The sequence below is a fragment of the Scyliorhinus canicula genome, chromosome 13 (assembly GCF_902713615.1).
Source record: "Scyliorhinus canicula chromosome 13, sScyCan1.1, whole genome shotgun sequence".
In the NCBI taxonomy this organism is placed as follows: Eukaryota; Metazoa; Chordata; class Chondrichthyes; order Carcharhiniformes; family Scyliorhinidae; genus Scyliorhinus; species Scyliorhinus canicula.
The window spans coordinates 17787510-17811459 of record NC_052158.1 but is presented as its reverse complement, the minus strand read 5'-3'; the positions used below and the strand labels follow the sequence as shown (position 1 = coordinate 17811459).

General features: G+C 46.4%; 1 protein-coding gene across 2 annotated transcripts; it reads right to left on the bottom strand.

The window, feature by feature from the left end:
- Window positions 1-5758: 5758 nt before the first annotated feature.
- LOC119976337 (zinc-binding protein A33-like) lies at window positions 5759-15428 on the bottom strand. 2 transcript variants are annotated; one of them, XM_038816802.1, is made up of 6 exons: window positions 15313-15428; window positions 14835-14929; window positions 12734-12967; window positions 11915-11937; window positions 11711-11829; window positions 5759-6651 (listed from the first exon to the last, which is right to left on the bottom strand). In XM_038816802.1, the coding sequence occupies exons 2-6, from the start codon at window positions 14838-14840 to the stop codon at window positions 6137-6139; spliced, it is 897 nt and encodes a 298-aa protein (XP_038672730.1). In that variant the 5' UTR covers window positions 14841-14929; window positions 15313-15428; the 3' UTR covers window positions 5759-6136. The 2 variants fall into 2 exon arrangements, with proteins under 2 accessions (XP_038672730.1, XP_038672732.1); XM_038816804.1 differs by having other exon boundaries at window positions 5759-6621.
- Between the last annotated feature and the right edge of the window lie 8522 nt (window positions 15429-23950).

Here is a 23950-nt window from a genome sequence, read left to right as displayed (position 1 = left end):
TTCCTGGATTTCACTTCACGTGATCAGTGACACACTCAGTGTCAGCAACTTTGGAATTAAATCAAACTGACCCCTTTATTGTGTCTGGAGCCTTTTTCATTTTTATAAAGTCAGCTTTATGAGACTAATTCCTGTTCATTACCAGTCATTAAAACCCTTCTCGCCCCTGCAAATCTCTCTCCCCCCCTCCCCACGCCCCACGCCCACAACTCGAAGGGAGGAGCACTTGAATTTCTTTAACCAGGTTAAAGACCAACAGATGTATTCGAATTAAATCAAACTGACCCCTTTATTGTGTCTGGAGCCTTGTTCACTTTTATCAAGTCAGATTTATAACATTATTTCTCTTCTCTCTCTACAAACCCACCCCTTGAAAACTCTCTCCCCCCTTTCCCCACATCCCTCATCTCCCCCGTGTGAGGAACTCAGCAATGGCTTTCTTAATTACAATCCAGACCATCCTTACAGCTGTTTCTCTTACTAACCTCCTGCCCCCCCCAACCCACTGACCAAACATCCCCCCTTCACCCCCACATCTTTCTCTAGTTTCTCTTCTCTCCCTCCCCCCAAGTCCTTTCCAAATCCATCTCATCCCTGAGCCCCTCCTTATCCTCTCTCCATCCTGTCACCATCTGACCCTCATTCTGACAAAAAACATCTATTTGAACATGTCCACCCCCATCTCCAACCTCCCCCTTGTTCTCCAAATTCCTGGAGAGTCTCTCTCCCTCCCTCCCAAATCCTGGGCCATCTTTTCCCCCTCAATCCTGCCGGAACCTCTCTGATCAGCTTCTGGACAGGAAGATGGAAAGTTGGTGCAGAGTTTAGGTAACACACACACACAGACACCCAGACACAGACACCCTAGCTGTGCAGAGCATCCATTTACTGGAGAGTGATGAAGGGACAGGCTCTGTCAGCCACCAGATCACATTTACACATCAGGAACTGGGACATTGACTGACCAATAACATCTTTAAATTCCTGTTCACCTCCTGCTCCATCCACTTGTTAATCTTCTGTTAGTTTGGATAAATCGTGATGCTGATTATGCTATTGTCTCACCCACAGTTTGTGATCATCTCACAAGACATGTTACTGAGACAGTGATGCTCTTTAATAGGATATTCGACTGGGGTGGCAGCACTCAATGGGAGACAGTGAATCAGCCTCTTGTTGAACACTCTGGACAATATCCCTTTCCATTGACTCCCACTGGGAGTCACTGTGAGTGTAAATGCTGCCATCGAGCCCAGACTTTAAAATGTTGCTTCACCTGAAACAAGGGCCTCGTATCCATCCCCAAACCCAGTCAGAGTGAGTCCAGCACTGAACTGGTGGCAAGGACACACTCCCTCTATTTTACCCCAGTCCCCTGCCCTGTTCCCAGTGAACGGCAGTGACCTCCTCATTCTAATCCCGCTCTGGGTAAAGATGTTTCTCCAGAATTCCCTATTGGATTCCTCAGTAACTCCCATATCTGAGGGGATTCTGATCCCCAAACGGTGGGGATCTTCGGTGGCCACGTTTGAGGAATTGTTCATCGCGAGGAGGGGGAATGTGTAAAATGGAAACATTTGTACAGATTGTAACATTGTGGCTGGGGGGAATGTTCCCCAGGTTGCTTGTTTTTCCATTATTGAATTTATTTGGAATGAAATACACTAAAATAAACATTCTCTGCTTCATGGATACACAAATCCTTCCGTCTCCCAATATTTACAAGTCTCTCATCTTTAAAAAAATATCCTGAGATCCTCATGTCAAAGTGATAATTTTATCAAAAGGTGTTGGGTATTGAGCCCCTCCAGCCTGTTGCACCATTCAGTTAGCTCACAGCTGATCTGTATCTGAACCACATTTACTCGCCTTGCTTTTATAACCTTTGTGTGAAGAAGCGCTTCCCAAAATCCCCCCCCCCCCCTTGATCTCTCACCCTGACCCACACTTTCCCCATGTTGGCTGGAAGGGCTTTACATGGAGCAGCGCCGCCATCTGCTGGCAGTGCTGTGAATGACCACTTGCACTGTCAGCTGCCTTTCAGTTGGAGACCAGATTGAGTGAGGCAATAAATATAATAATAATAATCTTTATTATTGTCACAAGTAGGCTTACATTAACACAGCAATGAAGTTACTGTGAAGAGCCACTAGTCGCCACGTTCTGGCGCCTGTTTGGGTACACAGAGGGAGAATTCAGAATGTCCAAATTTCCTAACAGCACATCTTTCGGGACTTGTGGGAGGAAACCGGAGCACCCGGAGGAAATCCACACAGACACAGGGAGAATGTGGAGACTCCACACAGAGAGTGCCCCAAGCAGGGAATTGCACCTGGGACCCTGGAACTGTGTAGCAACAGTGCTAACCACTGTGTTGCCGTGCTGCTCACTATTCTATATATAAACCATCTGAACCCCTCGATTAGATTCCAGTCTGTAACGCACTCTCAGGTATCCATTATTCTATATATAAACCATCTGAACCCGTCGATTAGATTCCAGTCAGTAACTCACTCCCAGGTATCCATTATTCTATATATAAACCATCTGAACCCCTCGATTAGATTCCAGTCTGTAACTCACTCCCAGGTATCCATTATTCTATATATAAACCATCTGAACCCCTCGATTAGATTCCAGTCTGTAACTCACTCCCAGCTATCCATTAGGGGCAGCACGGTAGCATGGTGGTTAGCATAAATGCTTCACAGCTCCAGGTTCCCAGGTTCGGTTCCCGGCTGGGCCACTGTCTGTGCGGGGTCGGCACGTCCTCCCCGTGTGTGCGTGGGTTTCCTCCGGGTGCTCCGGTCTCCTCCCACTGTCCAAAGATGTGCGGGTTAGGTGGATTGGCCATGCTAAATTGCCCGTAGTGTCCTAAAAAAGTAAGGTTAAGGGGTGGGTTGTTGGGTTACGGGTATAGGGTGGATACGTGGGTTTGAGTAAGGTGATCATTGCTCGGCACAACATCGAGGGCCGAAGGGCCTGTTCTGTGCTGTACTGTTCTATGTTCTATTATTCTATATATAAACCTTCTGAACCCCTCAATTAGATTCCAGTCTGTAATTCACTCCCAGGTATCCATTATTGTATATAAACCATCTGAACACCTCGATTAGATTCAACTCTGTAACTCACTCCCAGATATCTATTATTCTATATATCAACCATCTAAACCCCTCGATTAGATTCCAGTCTGTAACTCACTCCCAGATATCTATTATTCTATATATCAACCATCTGAACCCCTCGATTAGATTCCAGTCTGTAACTCACTCCCAGATATCTATTATTCTATATATCAACCATCTGAACCCCTCGATTAGATTCCAGTCTGTAACTCAATCCCAGATATCCATTATTGTATATATAAGCCATCTGAACTCCTCGATTAGATTCCACTCTGTAACTCACTCCCAGATATCCATTATTCTATATATAAACCATCTGAACCCCTCGATTAGATTCCAGTCTGTAACTCACTCCAAGATATCTATTATTCTATATTTCAACCATCTGAACCCCTCGATTAGATTCCAGTCTGTAACTCACTCCCAGATATCCATTATTCTATATATAAACCATCTGAACCCCTCGATTAGATTCCACTCTGTAACTCACTCCCAGATATCCATTATTCTATATATAAACCATCTGAACCCCTCGATTAGATTCCAGTCTGTAACTCACTCCTAGATGTCCATTATTCTATATATAAACCATCTAAACCCCTCGATTAGATTCCAGTCTGTAACTCACTCCCAGATATCCATCATTGTATATATAAACCATCTGAACCCCTCGATTAGATTCCAGTCTGTAACTCATAAGCGCACAAGAGGCCAAATTCACCCCGCCCAGCGCCTCATTCCCCATTCCCCTATCTACCCCCAACTCCTCCTTCCATTTCTCCTTAATCCTCACCATGTGCATTCCCCCTGCTCTCCCAATATGTCCCCAATCCTCCCCTCCTCCTCCACGTCCGGAAGCAGCAGCCATTCCAATAGGGCGACTTCGGCAGCCTGGGGAACTCTTTCCACATCTTCCATGCAAAGCCCCTCACTTGGTAATACCTAAAATCACCCCCCCCCCCCCCCCCTCGGGAGCTCCACCCTCTCCCACAGCTCTTCCAGACTGGCGAACCTCTCCTCTAAATATAAACCCCTGGCCCTCATCAACCCCACCTCTCTCCACCTCCTGTACATGCCATCCGTCTCCCCCGGTTTGAATCCGTGGTTCACACACAACAGTATTAGCACCGACATCCCCTCCATCCTAAAGTGTCTCCTCAGCTGGTTCCACACCCTAACCGTGGACTGTACAACCCGGCTCTCCGTATATCCCCTCGGTGACAACGGTAGTGCCACCGTTACCATGGCCCTGAAGCTGGGCCCCCTACAGGATTCCTCCTCCATCCTAACCCATTCCGGCCTCTCTCCCTCCCACTATCACCTCACTTTCTCCACATTCACCACCCAATAATAGTACAGCAGGTTCGGTAACGCCAAGTCCCCTTTCTCTCCCTGCCTCTGTATCAGGGCCCACTTCACCCTTGGCACCTTCCCCGCCCAAATAAACTCCCAAATTACATTGACCAAACTCCGGAAGAAAGCCTTTGGAATAAACATCGGGAGCATCTGAAATCCAAATAACAACCTTGGCAAGACATTCACTTTAACCACTTGGACCCTTCCTGCCAGCATCAGGCGCTGTGTATCCCACATCCTAAAGTCCTCCTTTATCTCCTCCACCAACTTTGTTAAGTTCCACTTATGCATTGTCGCTCCCCTCCCCTGTCACCTGGACCCCCAGATCCCTAAACCTATCCCCACCTACCCTAAATGGCAACACCCCGAAATACACTGAAACAGAGAAAGGTAACAAGCAGAGACAGTGAACAATTAGGGAGGGAAATGGTATCTTAGCCTTTATTACAATGGGGTTGAAGTATAAGAGAATAAGTCTTGCTGCAATGTAACAGGGATTGAGTGTGGTCACAGCTGGAGGGCTGTGGACAGTTTCAGTCTCCTTACCTGAGGAAACATATACTTACCTTAGAGGGAGCAATGAAGGTTCACGGAATTGATTCTTGAGATGAAAGGGTTTTCCGATATGAGGAGGGATTGAGTTGGATGGCTCTATATTCTTTGAAGTTTAGAAGAATAAGAGATGATCTTATTGAAACATGTACAATTCTCAGAGATCCTGACAGGGTAGATGCTGAGATTGGTCTAGAACGAGGGGTCACAGAATCAGGATAAGGGGTCGTCCATTTAAGACTGAGATGAGGAGAAATTCCTTCCGCAGAGAGAGTTGGGAATCTTTGGAATTCTCCACCTCGGTGAGATGTCAGTGAGTATATTCAACACATAGATCGATATATTCCTGAGTACAAAGGGAATGAAGGGATAGGATGGGAAAGTGGAGTCGGTGTTGATGTTCAGACAGGATCTTCCCGAATGGTCACATGTCGTACTCCGGAACCTATTCTGATATTCTCTTTCCTGATACCACCACCTGGAGGTTCCCTTCCAGTCACTCACCATCCTGACTTGGAAACATATTGGCTGTTCCTTCACTGTCGCTGGGTCCAAATCCTGGAACTCCCTCCCTAACAGCACTGTGGGTGTACCTACACCACCTTCTCAAAGGGCAATTAGGGATGGGCAACGAGGGCTCAGCCAGCGACACCCACATCCCATAGAGGAGTGAAAAAACATTCTTTCTGCTCATTCACTGAATCAATAATCATCACACCAGGTGTCAGTCCCGTCTTCAAATAAAATATTTATTCAAGGGAGGAAACAAAATAAAGATTCACAATGAATTGTTCGAGAGCTGGGCACAGTTACCACAATTCAGGAGATTTTGCTTCATTCTATACCAGCCCAGTGTTTATGGGTCCCATTAGATTGAGATCGGGACAGTGGGATGGGTGGAGAATCTGAGTTAAATTTACAGAATAAACAATACAGAAACACACTCACCCCCTGACAGCACACAGCAGAGAATCAGGACAACATGAGCTGTTCAGACAGTGAATCAGGCTTCTCACTAAAACTCCGACCTCCCAAAGCGTCTCCCACTGCGTTACCCAGAGAGCAGTGTGAGTGGCTCAGAGTTATCACCAGAGCAATTATTATAAGGGATTAAAGATGGGATAGAGTTTCTCGGTGAATGTGTCAGTGAAGGTGTACAGGTGAGACATGTCCTCAGCATCATAAAATGATACCTGTCCTCCCTCATAATCCAGGTAAATTCCCAACTTCCGGGGTTTCACTTTCAGCTGCGAGATGGCATCCGGGATTTTCAATGATTTGCAGTCAGGAAGCCGGGCGATGACCCAAAATCCATTCTCAGGTGAAGGAATGATTAGTTCTTTCCTGTTGACAGACTCTCTGCAGACACCCACAATCCAGCGAGGTTTGTTTCCAAGACCCACCTCCCAGTAGTGTCTCCCTGACGTGAAACTCTGGGAACTCAACACATAGAAGCGTTTATCAAATCTTCCCGGATGATCAGGTCGAGCTTGCTCCTCATTTCCGTCCCTCACACTAGTCAGATCCTGGGAAATGATGAGTAGGTTGTTTGCTGTCTCTGGGTCCAGGGTGAGAGATGCTGGAACTGGAAGAGAACATGATTGGGAAGCTGTTACTGTGAGAAAAATAGGAGTGAATGACGGGACGTGTACAGACGGTGATGGGACATCACCACTTTCCTCAGCCCAGGAACTGTGGAAGCTCAGGGACAGAGTGTCTGAAGAAATTCCTCCCCATTCCCTCAGCTCCATTCACCCAGCGCAGATCAGCATCAATTCACTGAGAATAAAGATCTCTCTCCAGTCCAGGACCTCGGTTAAGACAAGTTGTAGGAAGTCAGTCACCGCCCTGAAATCAATCTACTGGAATCTGACACTGGTTGTCACCTGTTGATAATTTCAGCCCCCACAGTGCTCACTGATCCTCATCAGCTTTGAACCCAGACATGACTCGAACTTTGAATTCTCACTGCCCACACCCTGGACGAGATTCTCCGCTCCCGGGAAAAATCGTGAAGGCCGTCGTGAACTCGGCCAAGTTTCAAACGGGCATCTTATGGCGTTTTCACGATGGCAGCGACCAGGTGTGGTTGCCGCCGTCGTGAAATGGTCCCGAACGGCCGGGTGCTCGGCCCATCCGGGTCGGAGAATCGCCGGTTGCCGTGAAAAACGGCGAACTGCGATTCTTCCGAGCGGGTGGGTGGGAGAATCGCGGGGGGGGGGGGCGTGAAATTAGTCGCCCGGCCCTCCCGCGATTCTCCCACCCGGCGTGGGGAGCCGTAAATCACGCCCCCTATCTCTGTCACCTCCTCCAGCCCAACAACCCCCTACGAGATCTCAGCCAGGACAAGGGGGTGGGCTCTCCTCCTCCAGCCCTACACCCCCCTCCGAGATCTCAGCCAGGACAAGTGGGTGGGCTCTCCTCCTCCAGCCCTACACCCCCCTCTGAGATCTCAGTCAGGACAAGGGGGTGGGCTCTCCTCCTCCAGCCCTACCCCCCTCTGAGATCTCAGTCAGGACAAGTGGGTGGGCTCTCCTCCTCCAGCCCTACACCCCCCTCTGAGATCTCAGTCAGGACAAGTGGGTGGGCTCTCCTCCTCCAGCCCTACACCCCCCTCTGAGATCTCAGCCAGGACAAGGGGGCTGTAGAGCTGGAAGGAGTGATCCCGGTGGAAAATTGACATCTGAATGACAGAGAAATAACTTCAATATCTCAATACACGGTTTTGCTCTTTAACCTCCTCGTATGTTCCCTAGTCTCCGTGGCAACAGGGGAACAGTCACCCTAACAGGCAGAAACATAGAAAATATACAGAATAACGAGGACAGTAGCAACATGGATATGAAACGGGGTGAATGACAGTTGTTGCTTGTTCAGACTGAAGATAGATATACATTGGTATTCAAAGGGTTCTGACTTTCCTGATGTAAATTAATGACCCAAATCTTGATGCACAGGATATCATTTCACAATTAGCGGTGACAGGACAAGGAGAGAGAGTGGTTAATAAAGAATGCAGCATCTTAGGCTTTATTAACACAGAATAGAGTGACAAAGTTATATCTGTATAAACACTGGTTAACCCTCAACTCTGATCTGGGAACACACTCTGAGGGAGGATGTGAGGGCATTAGAGAGAGTGCAGGAAACATTCACCACAATGATTCCTGGGAGGAGGAACTTCAGTTACGGACACAGATTGGAGAAGCTGAGGTGGTTCCCCTGAGAGAAGAGAACCAGAGGACACAGAATTTAAACTGATTGACAAAAGAAGCCACATTAACGTGAGGGAAAACCTATTCACACAGCGAGTGTTTAGGATCAGGAATGCACTGTGGTGGAATCAGATTCAATCACAGCTTTCATATGGAATTGAATCATTAACTGAAGAACTTAAATCTGCAGAGCGACAGAGAAAAAGGTGAAGGGATGACCCTGGGTAAGTTGGTGAGCTAGCAGGAACACAATGGGCCGAATGGTCACTTCCTGTTATGTAAACAGTCTGGGATTCACAGAAAGAGGCAATTTCAGACCAACCTGTGAGATTCGGCTGAAAAATAATTCTCCAGCCCAATCCCGGTTTCCAGTTTCTGCTCCGTAACTCAGTCGGTTACGGCACTTTCAGCGCAGATCTGATTACTTTATAAATGTTACCAGGGTTTCTGCCTCCAACACCCTTTCAGGCTGTGAGTTCCAGATTCAGACCACATTCTGAGTGAAAATAATCTCTTTAACCCTCCTCCCTCTAACCCTGTATCTATTCTCTCTGATCAGGGACCCCGAGGCAATGGGACTCGGGATTTCCTTTCCACTCTATCTGGACACTCCTAATTTTATACACCTCAATTAAATCTCCCCTCAGTCTCCTCTGATCCAATGAAAACAATCCCAATCCATCCAATCATAACTCAGAACTCAAGTTCTCTGAACCAGCCAACACCCTCATTAATCTCCTCGGTAACTTCTCCAACACACTGACCAGAAAGATACAAAGTGCTCTAGCTGTGGACTAACGTGTTTTCTAAAGTTCTGACATTAGCTCCCAGCGCTTATTGTCTATTCCGTGGTCAGTCCAGGAAAATATCCGGTGTGTTATCTTCACCACCTTATCCACCTGTCCTGAATCTGTGGACATAAATTCAAATCTCCCTCTGTTCCTCCACACCTCTCACTATCTTACCACTTATTGTCTATTCCCTTGCCACATCTTCCCCCTCCCAATACATTAACCACACACTTCTCTGAACTGAATTCCATTCACAGCAAGGCAAAGTGCTGAGGGAGAGACAGAAGGTGATGTCTGCCTAAGTTGGGAGTTCCTGTCCTTGGCCACAGAAGGGGATATAGATTTAGACAGTTTAGGAGAATGGTCCAAGAAGTGGCTGATGGAATTCAACGTGGGCAAGTGCGAGGTCTTGCACTTTGGAAAAAAAAATAGAGGCATGGACTATTTTCTAAACGGTGACAAAATTCATAATGCTAAAGTGCAAAGGGACTTGGGAGTCCTAGTCCAGGATTCTCTAAAGGTAAACTTGCAGGTTGAGTCCGTAATTAAGAAAGCAAATGTAATGTTGTCATTTATCTCAAGAGGCTTGGAATATAAAAGCAGGGATGTACTTCTGAGGCTTTATAAAGCACTAGTTAGGCCCCATTTAGAATACTGTGAGCAATTTTGGGCCCCATACCTCAGGAAGGACATACTGGCACTGGAGCGGGTCCAGCGGAGATTCACACGGATGATCCCAGGAATGGTAGGCCTAACATACGATGAACGTCTGAGGATCGTGGGATTATATTCATTGGAGTTTAGGAGGTTGAGGGGAGATCTAATAGAAACGTACAAGATAATGAATGGCTTGGATAGGATGGACGTAGGGAAGTTGTTTCCATTAGCAGGGGAGACTAGGACGCGGGGGCACAGCCTTAGAATAAAAGGGAGTCACTTTAGAACAGAGATGAGGAGAAATTTCTTCAGCCAGAGAGTGGTAGGTCTGTGGAATTCATTGCCACAGAGGGCGGTGGAGGCCGGGACATTGAGTGTCTTTAAGACAGAAATTGATAAATTCTTGATTTCTCGAGGAATTAAGGGCTATGGGGAGAGCGCGGGTAAATGGAGTTGAAATCAACCATGATTGAATGGTGGAGTGGACTCGATGGGCCGAATGGCCTTACTTCCACTCCTATGTCTTATGGTCTTATATAATGTAGTCATGGTAACTGGTGTACGGAGTGAGGGGAAGAGTATCAGTCATAGCAACGGGGCATGTGGGGACCAATCAGTGCTCAGTGCTGAGGTCTGGCAAAGTCCCTCAGAAATGTTAAAATATTGTTAAATAAATGTTTTCCTATTACCTGGGGAAAGAAAAATACCCAACAACATACACAGAACAACACCTGGGGTCATCCAGTGTTGGGGAAAAGCAGGAGGGATAAATTGTGAACAATCATGATCACCAGAGAAAAAATATCTGCAAAACTAACAGGATTAAAGGCAACTTGTCCCCTGGACCTGATGTCCTGCATCCCAGGATATTAAAGGAGGGGCTGGAGAGAAAGTGGATTCATTGGTTGTAATCTTTGCAAATTCCCGAGATTACTGATCAGTGATGGGGATACAACTATTTATGATCAATATTCCTGATTGGATGAAGAAACTGAATATGCTGGAGCCAAATGTTCTGATGCCACAAAGCGAGGTCGGGAAGTTGTGAGGAGGATACAAAGTGTCTGCGGAGGGATATAGGACCGGTTAAGTGAGTGGACAAAGATTTAGCAGATGGAGTATAATGTGGGAAATGGGAGGTTGTCCACCTTGGCAGGAAGAATAGAAAAGCAGCAAATTATTTCAATAGAAAGAGACAGCAGAATGCTGCAGTACAGAGGGATCTGGGGGACCTTGTACATCAATCACTAAAAGTTAGTGTCCAGGGACAGCAAGGAATGTGGGAAAGAAATGGAATGTTGGCCTTAATTGGAAAAGGGATGGAGTGTAAAGTAGGGAAGACTTGCTCCAACTTTACAGGGGATTGGTGAGACTGCAGCTTGAGTACTGTGTTCAGATCTGATCTCCTTACATCAGGAGGGAGACACTCTCATTGGACAGAGTTCAGAGAAGGTTCACTGGGCTGATTCCTGGGATGAAGGGATTGACTTATGAGGAAAGGTTGAGCTGGTTGGGTCTGTACTCACTGGAGTTTAGAAGAATAAGAGGTTATCTTATTGAAACATAACATTCTGAGGGGATTCCTTCACCAGGGTAGATGCTGGGAGGACGATTTGATCTCTGGGTCCAATCGAGGTGTAGGTGACACAGCATACAATGAAGGGGCCTCTATTGAAGACAGAGATGAGGAGGAATTCCTTCTCGGAGAGGGATATTAGTCTTTGGAATTCTGTACCACAGAGAGCAGCAGAGGCTGGGTCATTGATTCATGACCGAGTTCCATAATTGTTCATCAACAAGGGGGTTAAGGGTCATCTGGGACAGGCAGGAAAGTGGAGTAAAGGCCCCAATTAGATCAGACATGATCTGATCAAAAATAAGAGCCGGTTCACTGGGCTGGACCACTCCTGTTCTTATTCCTTCTGATCTTCTGATCATTTCATCAGTGTGTCTAAACCTCATTAATCACGTGGATAACAGCAGGGAGACAGTAATATACAGAGAATGATACCTGGTGAAATCACTGCTCTCATTTCCCTCCACACTTTGATGTATTTGAATGGTTCACCAGCGATAGCCACAGGTAACTGAGTGGAGACAGTTCCAGGCTTGTGAAACTCCATCTGACTCCTGTAAAAACAGGTACTGGAAATCAGTGTGTGTTAGAGAGACAGCAGTGATCACATCACAAAACTGTTTCTTTATATCTGCTTACCTCATCAACAGGTCTTGAATATCCTGAGGGGAAAGGAACAGAATAGATATGATCGAGTCAGATTAAAGAATTCTTGTTGTAAATCTCGAGTATAAATTGAGAGACCAAGATTTCAATTAGAAAATAACTTTTACTTTTTCCTTTCATTCCCTCTTCGGAGCTCATCTTGTCCATAAGACCCACTTCCTGTCCCCTCCATCCTATTCCCAAAACTACTGATCTCCCAACCTCCGCTCCTGGCCCCCATGTTAGCTGGGATTGGAAACTGTTTAATCTCTTCAGGTGTTGTCTCTCTCTCTCTCATTTAAATCTACATCTTCACCCCTCTCCCCAAAAAACCCATCCTTACAAACTTTCCCTCCTCATTATTCTCGGTCTGCCTGCAGCCTTTGACACTGGTCAATCACAGCCATCCTCCTCCATCTCCTCTCCACTGTTGTCCAGCTGGGCGTTCTACCCTCACCCGCTCCCATTCTTATCTCTCTAACCATAGCTCCATCTACCCCTGCAATAATGCACTTTAACCCAGTCCTCAGCAGATCTCAGTAGAACTCCATCTGCAGCAGTGTAAACATCTCCAGTTCCCAGCCCATCTCTCTCGGAGTCCAATCATCAATCAGCGCCGTGGTTACGCTGTGTATAGGAATTACACTGAGATTATCTCACCTCATTTCCCATTGGACCCTTACTGACAGCACAAAGAGACAATCATCCAACCAATCAGACTGAGGCCTAAATCCAAACCCAGAGGTTAAAGGTCAGAGTGCCTGCCCTCCGTCTCTGGAATGTTTCACTGGACAAGACAAAGAGATTTTGTACCTTGAGGAACTCTGGGGCCAGTTGTACCTCCAGCCTCGATTTAAGATCTCTTATTGCTGCTTCAAGAGAAGAGATTTCATCCATGGTTTTGGTTAAATTGTTCTCCATTTCCTCGAATATTTTATTGCTTTTTCTCTCCAACTCTGCTTTCATCAGCTCCTCCTTCTCAAACAGGAACTTGTGCATCTTTTCAAATTCACTGTTGATTTCATTTCTCAGTCTGTCAACTTCAGCCTGGAGCAGATTGAAGACAGAACGGAATAAACAACGTTTATAATCCCAGTCTCCATGGTCTCTGTCCACTGGGATATAGGGATAAAAATTTATATCCAGCAAGGATAACAAACAATATCAGCTCCACTGTCTGCTGAACAGTTTGATGGAACTTTAGCTATGTGGGACTGAGTTACAAACATGATATAGTGATTCCAATAGTTTATTATTAAATAATAGGCATCAAGGACTGAGTCACTGAGTGGAATCTAATCGCGGAATGCAGATGGTTTATATATAGAATAATGGATGCCTGGGGGTGAGTTACAGACTGGATCTAATCGAGAAGTTCAGATGGATTATATATAGAATAATGGATACCTGGGAGTGAGTTGCACACTGGAATCTAATCGAGGGGTATAGATGGTTTATATATAGAATAATGGATACCTGGGAGTGAGTTACAGACTGGAATCTAATCGAGGGGTATAGATGGGTTATATATAGAATAATGGATACCTGGGAGTGAGTTACAGACTGGAATCGAATCGAGGGGTTGAGATGGTTTATATATAGAATAATGGATACCTGGGAGTGAGTTACAGACTGGAATCGAATCGAGGGGTTCAGATGGTTTATATATAGAATAATGGATACCTGGGAGTGAGTTACAGACTGGAATCTAATCGAGGGGTATAGATGGTTTTTATATAGAATAATGGATACCTGGGAGTGAGTTACAGACTGGAATCGAATCGAGGGGTTGAGATGGTTTATATATAGAATAATGGATACCTGGGAGTGAGTTACAGACTGGAATCGAATCGAGGGGTTGAGATTGTTTATATATAGAATAATGTATACCTGGGAGTGAGTTACAGACTGGAATCTAATCGAGGGGTTCAGATGGTTTATATATAGAATAATGGATATCTGGGAGTGAGTTACAGACTGGAATCTAATCGAGGGGTTCAGATGGTTTATATATAGAATAATGGATACCTGGGAGTGAGTTACAGACTGGAATCGAATCGAGGAGTTGAGATGGTTTAAAAATAGAATAATGGATACCTGGGAGTGAGTTACAGACTGGAATCTAATCGAGGGGTATAGATGGTTTTTATATAGAATAATGGATACCTGGGAGTGAGTTACAGACTGGAATCGAATCGAGGGGTTGAGATGGTTTATATATAGAATAATGGATACCTGGGAGTGAGTTACAGACTGGAATCGAATCGAGGGATTCATATGGTTTATATATAGAATAATGGATACCTGGGAGTGAGTTACAGACTGGAATCTAATCGAGGGGTTCAGATGGTTTATATATAGAATAATGGATACCTGGGAGTGAGTTACAGACTGGAATCGTATTGAGGGGTTGAGATGGTTTATATATAGAATAATGGATACCTGGGAGTGAGTTACAGACTGGAATCTAATCGAGGGGTTGAGATGGTTTATATATAGAATAATGGATTCCTGGGAGTGAGTTACAGACTGGAATCTAATCGAGGGGATTCTAATCGATGGTTCATATATAGAATAATGGATCCCCGGGAGTGAGTTACAGACTGGAATCTAATCGAGGGGATTCTAATCGATGGTTCATATATAGAATAATGGATCCCCGGGAGTGAGTTACACACATGATTTATTTCATCAATCGATGGGATTGGCTTGAGAGAGAAAATAATACAGTTAAACATTGTTATAATAATCTGCAATTTACAGACGGTCCCTTATATTGCAGTTCAGGGAGAAGCCCGCAGTGTACTTTGGATTTTATTCAGTAAAACTCTCTCTCTGACTGTGTGAGAAGCTCACTCACTCTGAATAACAAACACAGGGAAGTTTACACAAAGCCTAAAGGACACTCTCCTACCTTCATGTGGAAAATCCATCCTCTCGTTCTCTTTTACTGTGAAGACTGAGGTCCATTTGCTTCTGCAGAGTTTCCAATGATGTTTCTAACTTGTTCTGAGACAGAAAGGACACAAATGGGTTTGTCAAAGGAAACAATCATTGTCACCTTCTGGGGGAGTTTGCTGTGTTTAAATAGAGTGAGGCCAGTGAGGTAGAGAAGGAGATATTCTCAGGATTGATTACACTCAATAAACAAAGTAGAAGCTGTGGATTAATTCTGTTTGTTGCAATTATCCTCCTCCAGGTTAATTCCCCTCCTCAATCAATCCTCTACTCGCTCCAACCCTCTCCTCTTTCAACATCCCTCTCCCCTTCCCTATCCCTGTCTCTCCCGCTCTCTCTTCCCCTCCCCACATTCTACAAACACTCTCTCTCTCTGTGACTTACACCCTGTCCCTCTTCCCCATCTACCTGTGGCAGGAGCAGTGATCCAGTACCTTGAAGATCTGGGCTGCCTCCTTTATTGGGATCACACTGTGCGTCTTATGAGCTCTGGACATCCCACACACCAGACAGATCGCTTTGTGTTCATCTTCGCAGAAGAGTTTCAGCTTCTCCTCGTGTTCCTGACAGTAAAACTCCTCCTGTGGCTGTGTCACCTTCACCTTCACCTCTCTAACCTTCTCCACGATGTTAATGAGGGTCCGAGCGGGCCTGACGTTCCTCTGGGTGAAGACCTGTCGACACTGGGGGCAGGAAACATCTCCCGGGACCTTCTGCCAACTCTGGGAGATGCAGGAGCTGCAGAAATGATGCCCACATTCCAGAAACACCGGGTGGGTGAATATCTCCAGACAGATGGGACAGGTTAGTTCCTGTGTGAGATCTGGAGATGCCATCTCAGTGCCCAGAGTCTCTCTCTCCTTCCCTGTTCCAGCTCTTTCACTTTCAATTCCTGTTCAGCGTTCCACTTCCTGGATTTCACTTCACGTGATCAGTGACACACTCAGTGTCAGGAACTTTGTAACTAAATCAAACTAACCCCTTTATTGTGTCTGGAGCCTTTTTTACTTTTATAAAGTCAGATTTATAACATTATTTCCTTTTCTCTGTGAACCACACCAGTCTTTAAAACAGTTCCCTCCCCTGCAAATCTCCCCCACCCCAACCACATCCTCAACACAAAGAAGGGAGGTGCTCTTGAATTTCTTCAAACACCATAGAACATAGAACATAGAACACTACAGCGCAGTATGGGCCCTTCGGCCCTCGATGTTGCGCCGACCTGTGAAACCATCTGAAGCCTATCTGACCTACACTATTCCATTTTCATCCATATGTCTATCCAGTGACCACTTAAATGCCCTTAAAGTTGGCGAGTCTACTACTATTGCAGGCAGGGCGTTCCACACCCCTACTACTCTCTGAGTAAAGAAACTGCCTCTGACATCTGTCCTATATCTATCACCCCTCAATTTAAAGCTATGTCCCCTCGTGTTGGTCATCACCATCCGAGGAAAAAGACTCTCACTGTCCACCCTATCTAACCCTCTGACTATCTTATATGTCTCTATTAAGTCACCTCTCAGCCTTCTCCTCTCTAATGAAAACAACCTCAATTTCCTGAGCCTTTCCTCGTAAGACCTTCCCTCCATACCAGGCAACATCCTAGTAAATCTCCTCTGAACCCTTTCCAAAGCTTCCACATCCTTCCTATAATGTGGTGACCAGAACTGCACGCAGTACTCCAGGTGCGGCCGCACCAGAGTTATGTACAGCTGCAGCATGACCTTGTGGTTCCGAAACTCAACCCCCCTGCTTCTAAAGGCTAGCACACCATATGCCTTCTTAACAGCCCTATTAACCTGGGTGGCAACTTTCAGGGATTTATGTACCTGGATGCCGAGATCTCTCTGTTCATCGACACTACCAAGAATCTTGCCATTAGCCCAGTACTCTGCATTCCTGTTACTCCTTCCAAAGTGAACCACCTCACACTTTTCCGCATTAAACTCCATCTGCCACCACTCAGCCCAGCTCTGCAGCTTATCTATGTCCCTCTGTATCCTATAACATCCTTCAGTATTATCCACAACTCCACCGACCTTCGTGTCATCTGCAAATTTACTAACCCATCCTTCTACACCCTCTTCCAGGTCATTTATAAAAATGACAAACAGCAGTGGCCCCAAAACAGATCCTTGCGGTACACCACTAGTAACTGAACTCCAGGATGAACATTTGCCATCAACCACCACCCTCTGTCTTCTTTCAGCTAGCCAATTACTGATCCAAACCGCTAAATCACCTTCAATTCCATACTTCCTTATTTTCTGCAATAGCCTACCGTGGGAAACCTTATCAAACGCCTTACTGAAATCCATATACACCACATCAACAGCTTTACCCTGATCCACCTGTTTGGTCACCTTCTCAAAAAACTCAATAAGGTTTGTGAGGCATGACCTACCCTTCACAAAATCGTGTTGACTATCGCTAATCAACTTGTTCTTTTCAAGATGATTGTAAACCCTATCTCTTATAACCTTTTCCAACATTTTACCCACAACCAAAGTAAGGCTCACAGGTCTATAATTACCAGGGTTGTCTCTACTCCCCTTCTTGAACAAGGGGACAACATTTGCTATCCTCCAGTCTTCCGGCACTATTCCTGTCGACAAAGACGACGTAAAGATCAAGGACAAAGGCTCTGCAATCTCCTCCCTGGCTTCCCAGAGAATCCTAGGATAAATCCCATCTGGCCCAGGGGACTTATCTATTTTGACATTTTCCAAAATTGCTAACACCTCCTCCTTTTGAACCTCAATTCCATCTAGCCTGGTCGACTGAACCTGAGTGTTCTCCTCGACAACATTGTCTTTCTCCAGTGTAAACACTGACGAAAAATATCCATTTAACGCTTCCCCTATCTCCTCTGATTCCACACACAACTTTCCACTACTATCCTTGATTGGTCCTAATCTTACTCTAGTCATTCTTTTGTTCCTGATATACCTATAGAAAGCCTTAGGGTTTTCCTTGATCCTATCCGGCAACGACTTTTCGTGTCCTCTCCTCGCTCTTCTTAACCCTCCCTTTAGGTCCTTCCTGGCTAACTTGTAACTCTCAAGTGCCCTAACTGAGCCTTCATGTCTCATCCGAACATAAGCCTTCTTCTTCCTCTTGACAAGTGCTTCAACTTCCTTAGTAAACCACGGTTCCCTTGCTCGACAACTTCCTCCCTGCCTGACAGGTACATACTTATCAAGGACACGCAGTAGCTGTTCCTTGAAAAAGCTCCACATTTCGATTGTACCCATCCCCTGCAGTTTCCTTCCCCATCCTATACATCCTAAATCTTGCCGAATAGCATCATAATTGCCTTTCCCCCAGCTATAATTCTTGCCTTGCGGTATATACCTATCCCTGCCCATTGCTAAAGTAAACATAACCGAGTTGTGATCACTATCACCAAAGTGCTCACCTACATCTAAATCTAACACCTGGCCGGGTTCATTACCCAGTACCAAATCCAATGTGGCCTCGCCCCTTGTTGGCCTGTCTACATACTGTGTCAGAAAACCCTCCTGCACACACTGCACAAAAACTGACCCATCTATAGTACTCGAACTATAGTATTCCAGTCAATATTTGGAAAGTTAAAGTCCCCCATAACAACTACCCTGTTACTCTCACTCCTGTCGAGAATCATCTTTGCAATCCTTTCCTCTACATCTCTGGTACTATTCGGAGGTCTATAGACAACTCCCAACAGGGTGACCTCTCCTCTACTGTTCCTAACCTCGGCCCATACTACCTCAGTAGACGAGTCCTCAAGCGTCCTTTCTACCGCCGTAATACTTTCCTTGATTAACAATGCCACACCCCCCCCCTCTTTTACCATCTTCTCTGTTCTTACCGAAACATCTAAATCCTGGAACCTGCAACAACCATTCCTGTCCCTGCTCTACCCATGTCTCCGAAATCGCCACAACATCGAGATCCCAGGTACCAACCCATGCTGCAAGCTCACCCACCTTATTCCGGATGCTCCTGGCGTTGAAGTAGACACACTTCAAACCAGCGTCCTGCTTGCCGGTGCCCTCTTTTGAACTTTTAACCCTATCCCTGACCTCACTACTCTCAACATCCTGTACACTGGGACTACAATTTAGGTTCCCATCCCCCTGCTGAATTAGTTTAAACCCCCCCGAAGAGCACTAGCAAATCTCCCCCCCAGAATATTGGTACCCCTCTGGTTCAGGTGAAGACCATCCTGTTTGTAGAGGTCCCACCTATCCCAGAATGAGCCCCAATTATCCAGGAAACCAAAACCCTCCCTCCTGCACCATCCCTGTAGCCACATGTTCAACTCCTCTCTCTCCTTATTTCTCACTTCACTAGCACGTGGCACGGGTAACAACCCAGAGATAACAACTCTGTTTGTTCTAGCTCTCAGCTTCCACCCTAGCTCCCTAAATTTCTGTCTCAAATCCCCATCTCTCTTCCTACCTATGTCGTTGGTACCTATGTGGACCACGACTTGGGGCTGCTCCCCCTCCCCCTTAAGGATCCCAAAAACACGATCAGAGAACACCAGGTTAAAGACCAACAGGTTTGCTTGAAATGACCTCGATCAGCACTCTGAAAGCTTGTGATTTGAAATAAACCTGTTAGACATTAACCTGGTGTTGTGGACTCCTTACTGTGCCCACCCCAGTCCATCTTGTTATCACTAAGGAGGTAGTGATGGGCAAGCAAATGGGGCTAAAGGTAGACAAGTCTCCTGGCCCTGATGGAATGCATCCCAGAGTGCTAAAAGAGATGGCTAGGGAAATTGCAGATGCACTAATGATGATTTACCAAAATTCACTAGACTCTGGGGTGGTCCCGGTGGATTGGAAATTAGCAAACGTGACACCACTGTTTAAAAAAGGAGGCAGGCAGAGACCAGGTAATTATAGGCCAGTGAGCTTAACTTCAGTAGTGGAAGATGCTGGAATCTATCATCAAGGAAGAAATAGCGAGGCATTTGGATAGAAATTGTTCCACTGGGCAGACGCAGCATAGGTTCATAAAGGGCAGGTCGTGCCTAACTAATTTAGTGGAATTTTTTGAGGACATTACCAGTGCAGTATATAACGGTGAGCCAATGGATGTGGTATATCTGGATTTCCAGAAAACCTTTGACAAGGTGCCACACAAAAGGTTGCTGCATAAGATAAAGATGCATGGCATTAAGGGTAAAGTAGTAGCATGGATAGAGGATTGGTTAATTAATAGAAAGCAAAGAGTGGGAATTAATGGGTGTTTCTCTGGTTGGCAATCAGGAGCTAGTGGTGTCCCTCAGGAATCCGTGTTGGGCCCACAATTGTTCACAATTTACATAGATGATTTGGAGTTGGGGACCAAGGGCAATGTGTCCAAGTTTGCAGATGACACTAAGATGAGTGGTAAGCGAAAAGTGCAGAGCATACTGGAAGTCTGCAGAGGGATTTGGATAGGTTGAGTGAATGGGCTAGGGTCTGGCAGATGGAATACAATTTTGAAAAATGTGAGGTTATCCATTTTGGTAGGAATAACAGAAAACGGGATTATTATTTAAATGATAAAATATTATAGCATGCCGCTGTGCAGAGAGACCTGGGTGTGCTAGTGCATGAGTCACAGAAAGTTAGTTGACAGGTGCAACAAGTGATTAAGAAGGCAAATGGAATGTTGTCCTTCATTGCTAGAGGGATGGAGTTTAAGACTAGGGAGGTTATGTTGCAATTGTATAATGTGTTAGTGAGGCCACACCTGGAGTATTGTGTTCAGTTTTGGTCTCCTTACTTGAGAAAGGAAATACTGGCACTGGAGGGTGTGCAGAGGAGATTCACTAGGTTAATCCCAGAGCTGAAGGGGTTGGAATATGAGGAGAGGTTGAGTAGACTGGGACTGTACTCGTTGGAATTTAGAAGGATGAGGGGGGATCTTATAGAAACATTTGAATTTTATGAAGGGAATAGATAGGATAGATGCGGGCAGGTTGTTTCCACTGGCGGGTGAAAGCAGAACTAGGGGATATAGCCTCAAAATAAGGGGAAGTAGATTTAGGGACTGAGTTTAGGAGGAACGTCTTCACCCAAAGGGTTGTGAATCTATGGAATTCCTTGCCCAGTGAAGCAGTTGAGGCTCCTTCATTAAATGTTTTTAAGGTAAAGATAGATAGTTTTTTGAAGAATAAAGGGATTTTGGGTTATGGTGTCCGGGCCGGAAAGTGGAGCTGAGTCCACAAAAGATCAGCCATGATCTCATTGAATGGTGGAGCAGGCTCGAGGGGCCATATCGCCTACGCCTGCTCCTAAATCTTATGTTCTTATGTTTATGTTCTTATCTCCACATCTGGAATTACTTTGTCACCAACATTGAGATTATCCTTTCAGCTGCCTGCTGTCTGCTAACTACATTAAAGCTGTGATGCACTATCAATTACGACGAGTAGAGAGTAATCGAGGCTTTATTACACAGAGATGTGCGGCCTCCTACAGTAGCTGGCGAAATGGCTGTTGTACGGGTAGCACACATATTTATACTCCACCTACTGGGCGGAGCCAGCAGGCAGGGATCTACCCCCGTATCTGTAGTACAGGGGCATTACCGTAATACCAGTACATACAATATAATACAACAGTGGTGACGGCCAGAAGGTGCTGTATAAATGTCATTTGCTGGCTTCCAGTTGTGACCATGGAGTCGGAGGTCGCACATTTGGTAGCTCCCGCTTGTGACGGAGCTATTGGTCCTTTTCTCCTGATTTTGTCGGAATTTAATGGAATAATTGGTGGAGAGAGAGAGAGAGACAGTGAGGAGAAATTCCCCACCAGTGTATGGAGCATTGGACTAGAAGTGGCCTTACAAGGAGACACAGTCGAGCAAAGAAGGTGCGTGCAGAACCGGTAGCGCAGGAAAGCCTGGCGGGGGCGCAGGATCCTGGTGCGGTGGCACAGTGGTCGATGGTACAGCTGGTAAAGTTGTTTGAGGAGAGCTTCGCCAAGCTAAAGAAGGATACACTAGACCCGATTAAGGCATCGATTGATCGGGTGGAACAGGAGCTAGAAACCCATGGACGGGCGATCCAGAAGGTGGAGGAAAAGGTGTCCGAGCACGAGGACTATCTAACCAGGTTGGAGGCTGAGGTGGGGCTGATGAAGGACCACCAGAAAAGACTGCAGGATAAGGTGGAGGATTTGGAGAACAGGTCCAGGTGACAGAACCTGAGGATCGTAGGCCTCCTAGAGGGTAGTGAGGGATCAGACGCGAAGGCATATGTGGCAAGTGTGCTGGAAAGGTTGAAGGGAGAGGGGACGTTTACGCGACCCTTGGAGGTGGACAGAGCGCATCAAGTGCTTGCGAGGAAGCCGCATGCGAAGGAACAGCCGAGGGTGATTGTGGTGGGGATGCACCGTTTCCTGGGCAAGGATCAGATTTTGTGGTGGGCCAAGCAGATGCTGGAAGTGGGAGGACTGTGAGTTGCGCATCTACCAGGACCTGGGCGTGGAACTGGCCAGAAGGCGAGCCGGATTTAATAGGGCAAAATCGGCCCTCATCAAGAAGGGGGTGAAGTTCGGGATGTTGTAACCAGCGCGTCTTTGGGTCACGTTTGAGGGCCAGGACCTTTACTTTGAATCACCGGACGAAACTATGGACTTTATCAAGGACAAAAGGTGGGCAGGGGTCGAAGGACACTGAACCATGAGGGAGGGCATTGCGGGGTCGAATTGGCTTAAAGTTATTTATGTGAGGTCCTGGATATGCAGTGCTTGTTTTTTTTTATTGTATTTTTTGCCCCTTCCTTTTTCTTTGATTTTCATTTTGTTAAGATGTTTGAGCAGTTGCTCAGAAAAGTAAAGTAACTATACTGGTGGGTGATGGATGGAAGGATTTTTTCTACTATTTGCTGTTTGTTTACTGGGGACTGTGATGCTCTGAATATGTATGTCCAAGCCGGGGGGGAGTAGGGGGGTGGTGGGAAGGAGAACATAGAGAGAAAAGGTGTCTGGCACCATGGGCGGGAGCTACCAGGCTAGCTAGGTGAGCTAGTTTACGGAAGCGCAGTGGGGGGTGAGCAGGTGATAAGCTTGGTATGGGGGGGTTGGGATTGTGGTGCTGCTAATGGGGGGAGGGGTGGGGGAGCAACTCTGCTGACAGGGGAGGAACTGTTGCTAGGGGACAATAGGGAGGTCGAGGACGGCGGATACCCGAGGAGGTGAGGGACGTGAGCTGGAGGCTGGCCTATGAAGGGCGATGGCTGATTGGCAGGTGGCCCACCCCTTCCCCCCCACTAGGCTGATCACTTGGTACGTCAGAGGGCTAAATGGGCCGGTTAAGAGGACTCGTGTGTTCGCGCATCTATGGGGACTGAAGGCGGATGTGGCAATGTTACAAGGGACACACCTCAAGGTTATAGACCAGAGCAGATTGAGGAAGGGGTGGGTCGGCCAAGTATTTCATTCAGGGCTGGACTTTCAGACCAGGTGGGGGTCGCGATCCTGATCAACAAACGGGTGGCATTCGAGGCAGGGAGAATTGTGTCGGACGCGGGGGGCAGTTACATCATGGTGAGTGGGAAGCTTGAGGGGATGCGGCTGGTACTTGTGAATGTATATGCACCAAATTGGAACCATGTGGAATTTATGAAGCGGGTGTTAGGTAAGATCTCGGATCTAGAATCTTATAATCTGATAATGGGGGGAGATTTCAATACAGTCATTGACCCAGGGTTGGACCAGTCAAAATCTAGGACAGGGAGGGTGCCAGCCGTAGCGAAGGAACTAAAGGGGTTCATGGAGCAGGTGGGGGGCAGGGAGGGGGGGGGGTGGGGGGGGGTAGATCCATGGAGTTTTGGACGGCCAAGAGTTAAGGAGTTTTCTTTTTTCTCCCATGCCCACAAAGTATATTCTCGGATCGACTACCTGAGCACGGCGTTACTGGCGGGGGTGGTTGATACCGAGTATTTGCCGATCGCTGTGTCGGACCATGCCTCACTTTGGGTGGATTTACGGGTGAGTAAGGAGAGAGGGCAGCGCCCGTTATGGAGGTTGGATGTGGGACTATTAGCAGATGAGGGGGTGTGTGGGCGGGTGAGCAAGTCCA

Excerpts from the sequence above, each read along its gene's own strand:
- LOC119976337 (XM_038816802.1), bottom strand. Across the intron at positions 11,938-12,733 it reads TGGCCCCAGAGTTCCTCAAG|GATATTCAAGACCTGTTGAT; the intron begins GTACAAAATCTC and ends CTTTCCCCTCAG. Across the intron at positions 11,830-11,914 it reads ATTCAAGACCTGTTGATGAG|GAGTCAGATGGAGTTTCACA; the intron begins GTAAGCAGATAT and ends CTGTTTTTACAG.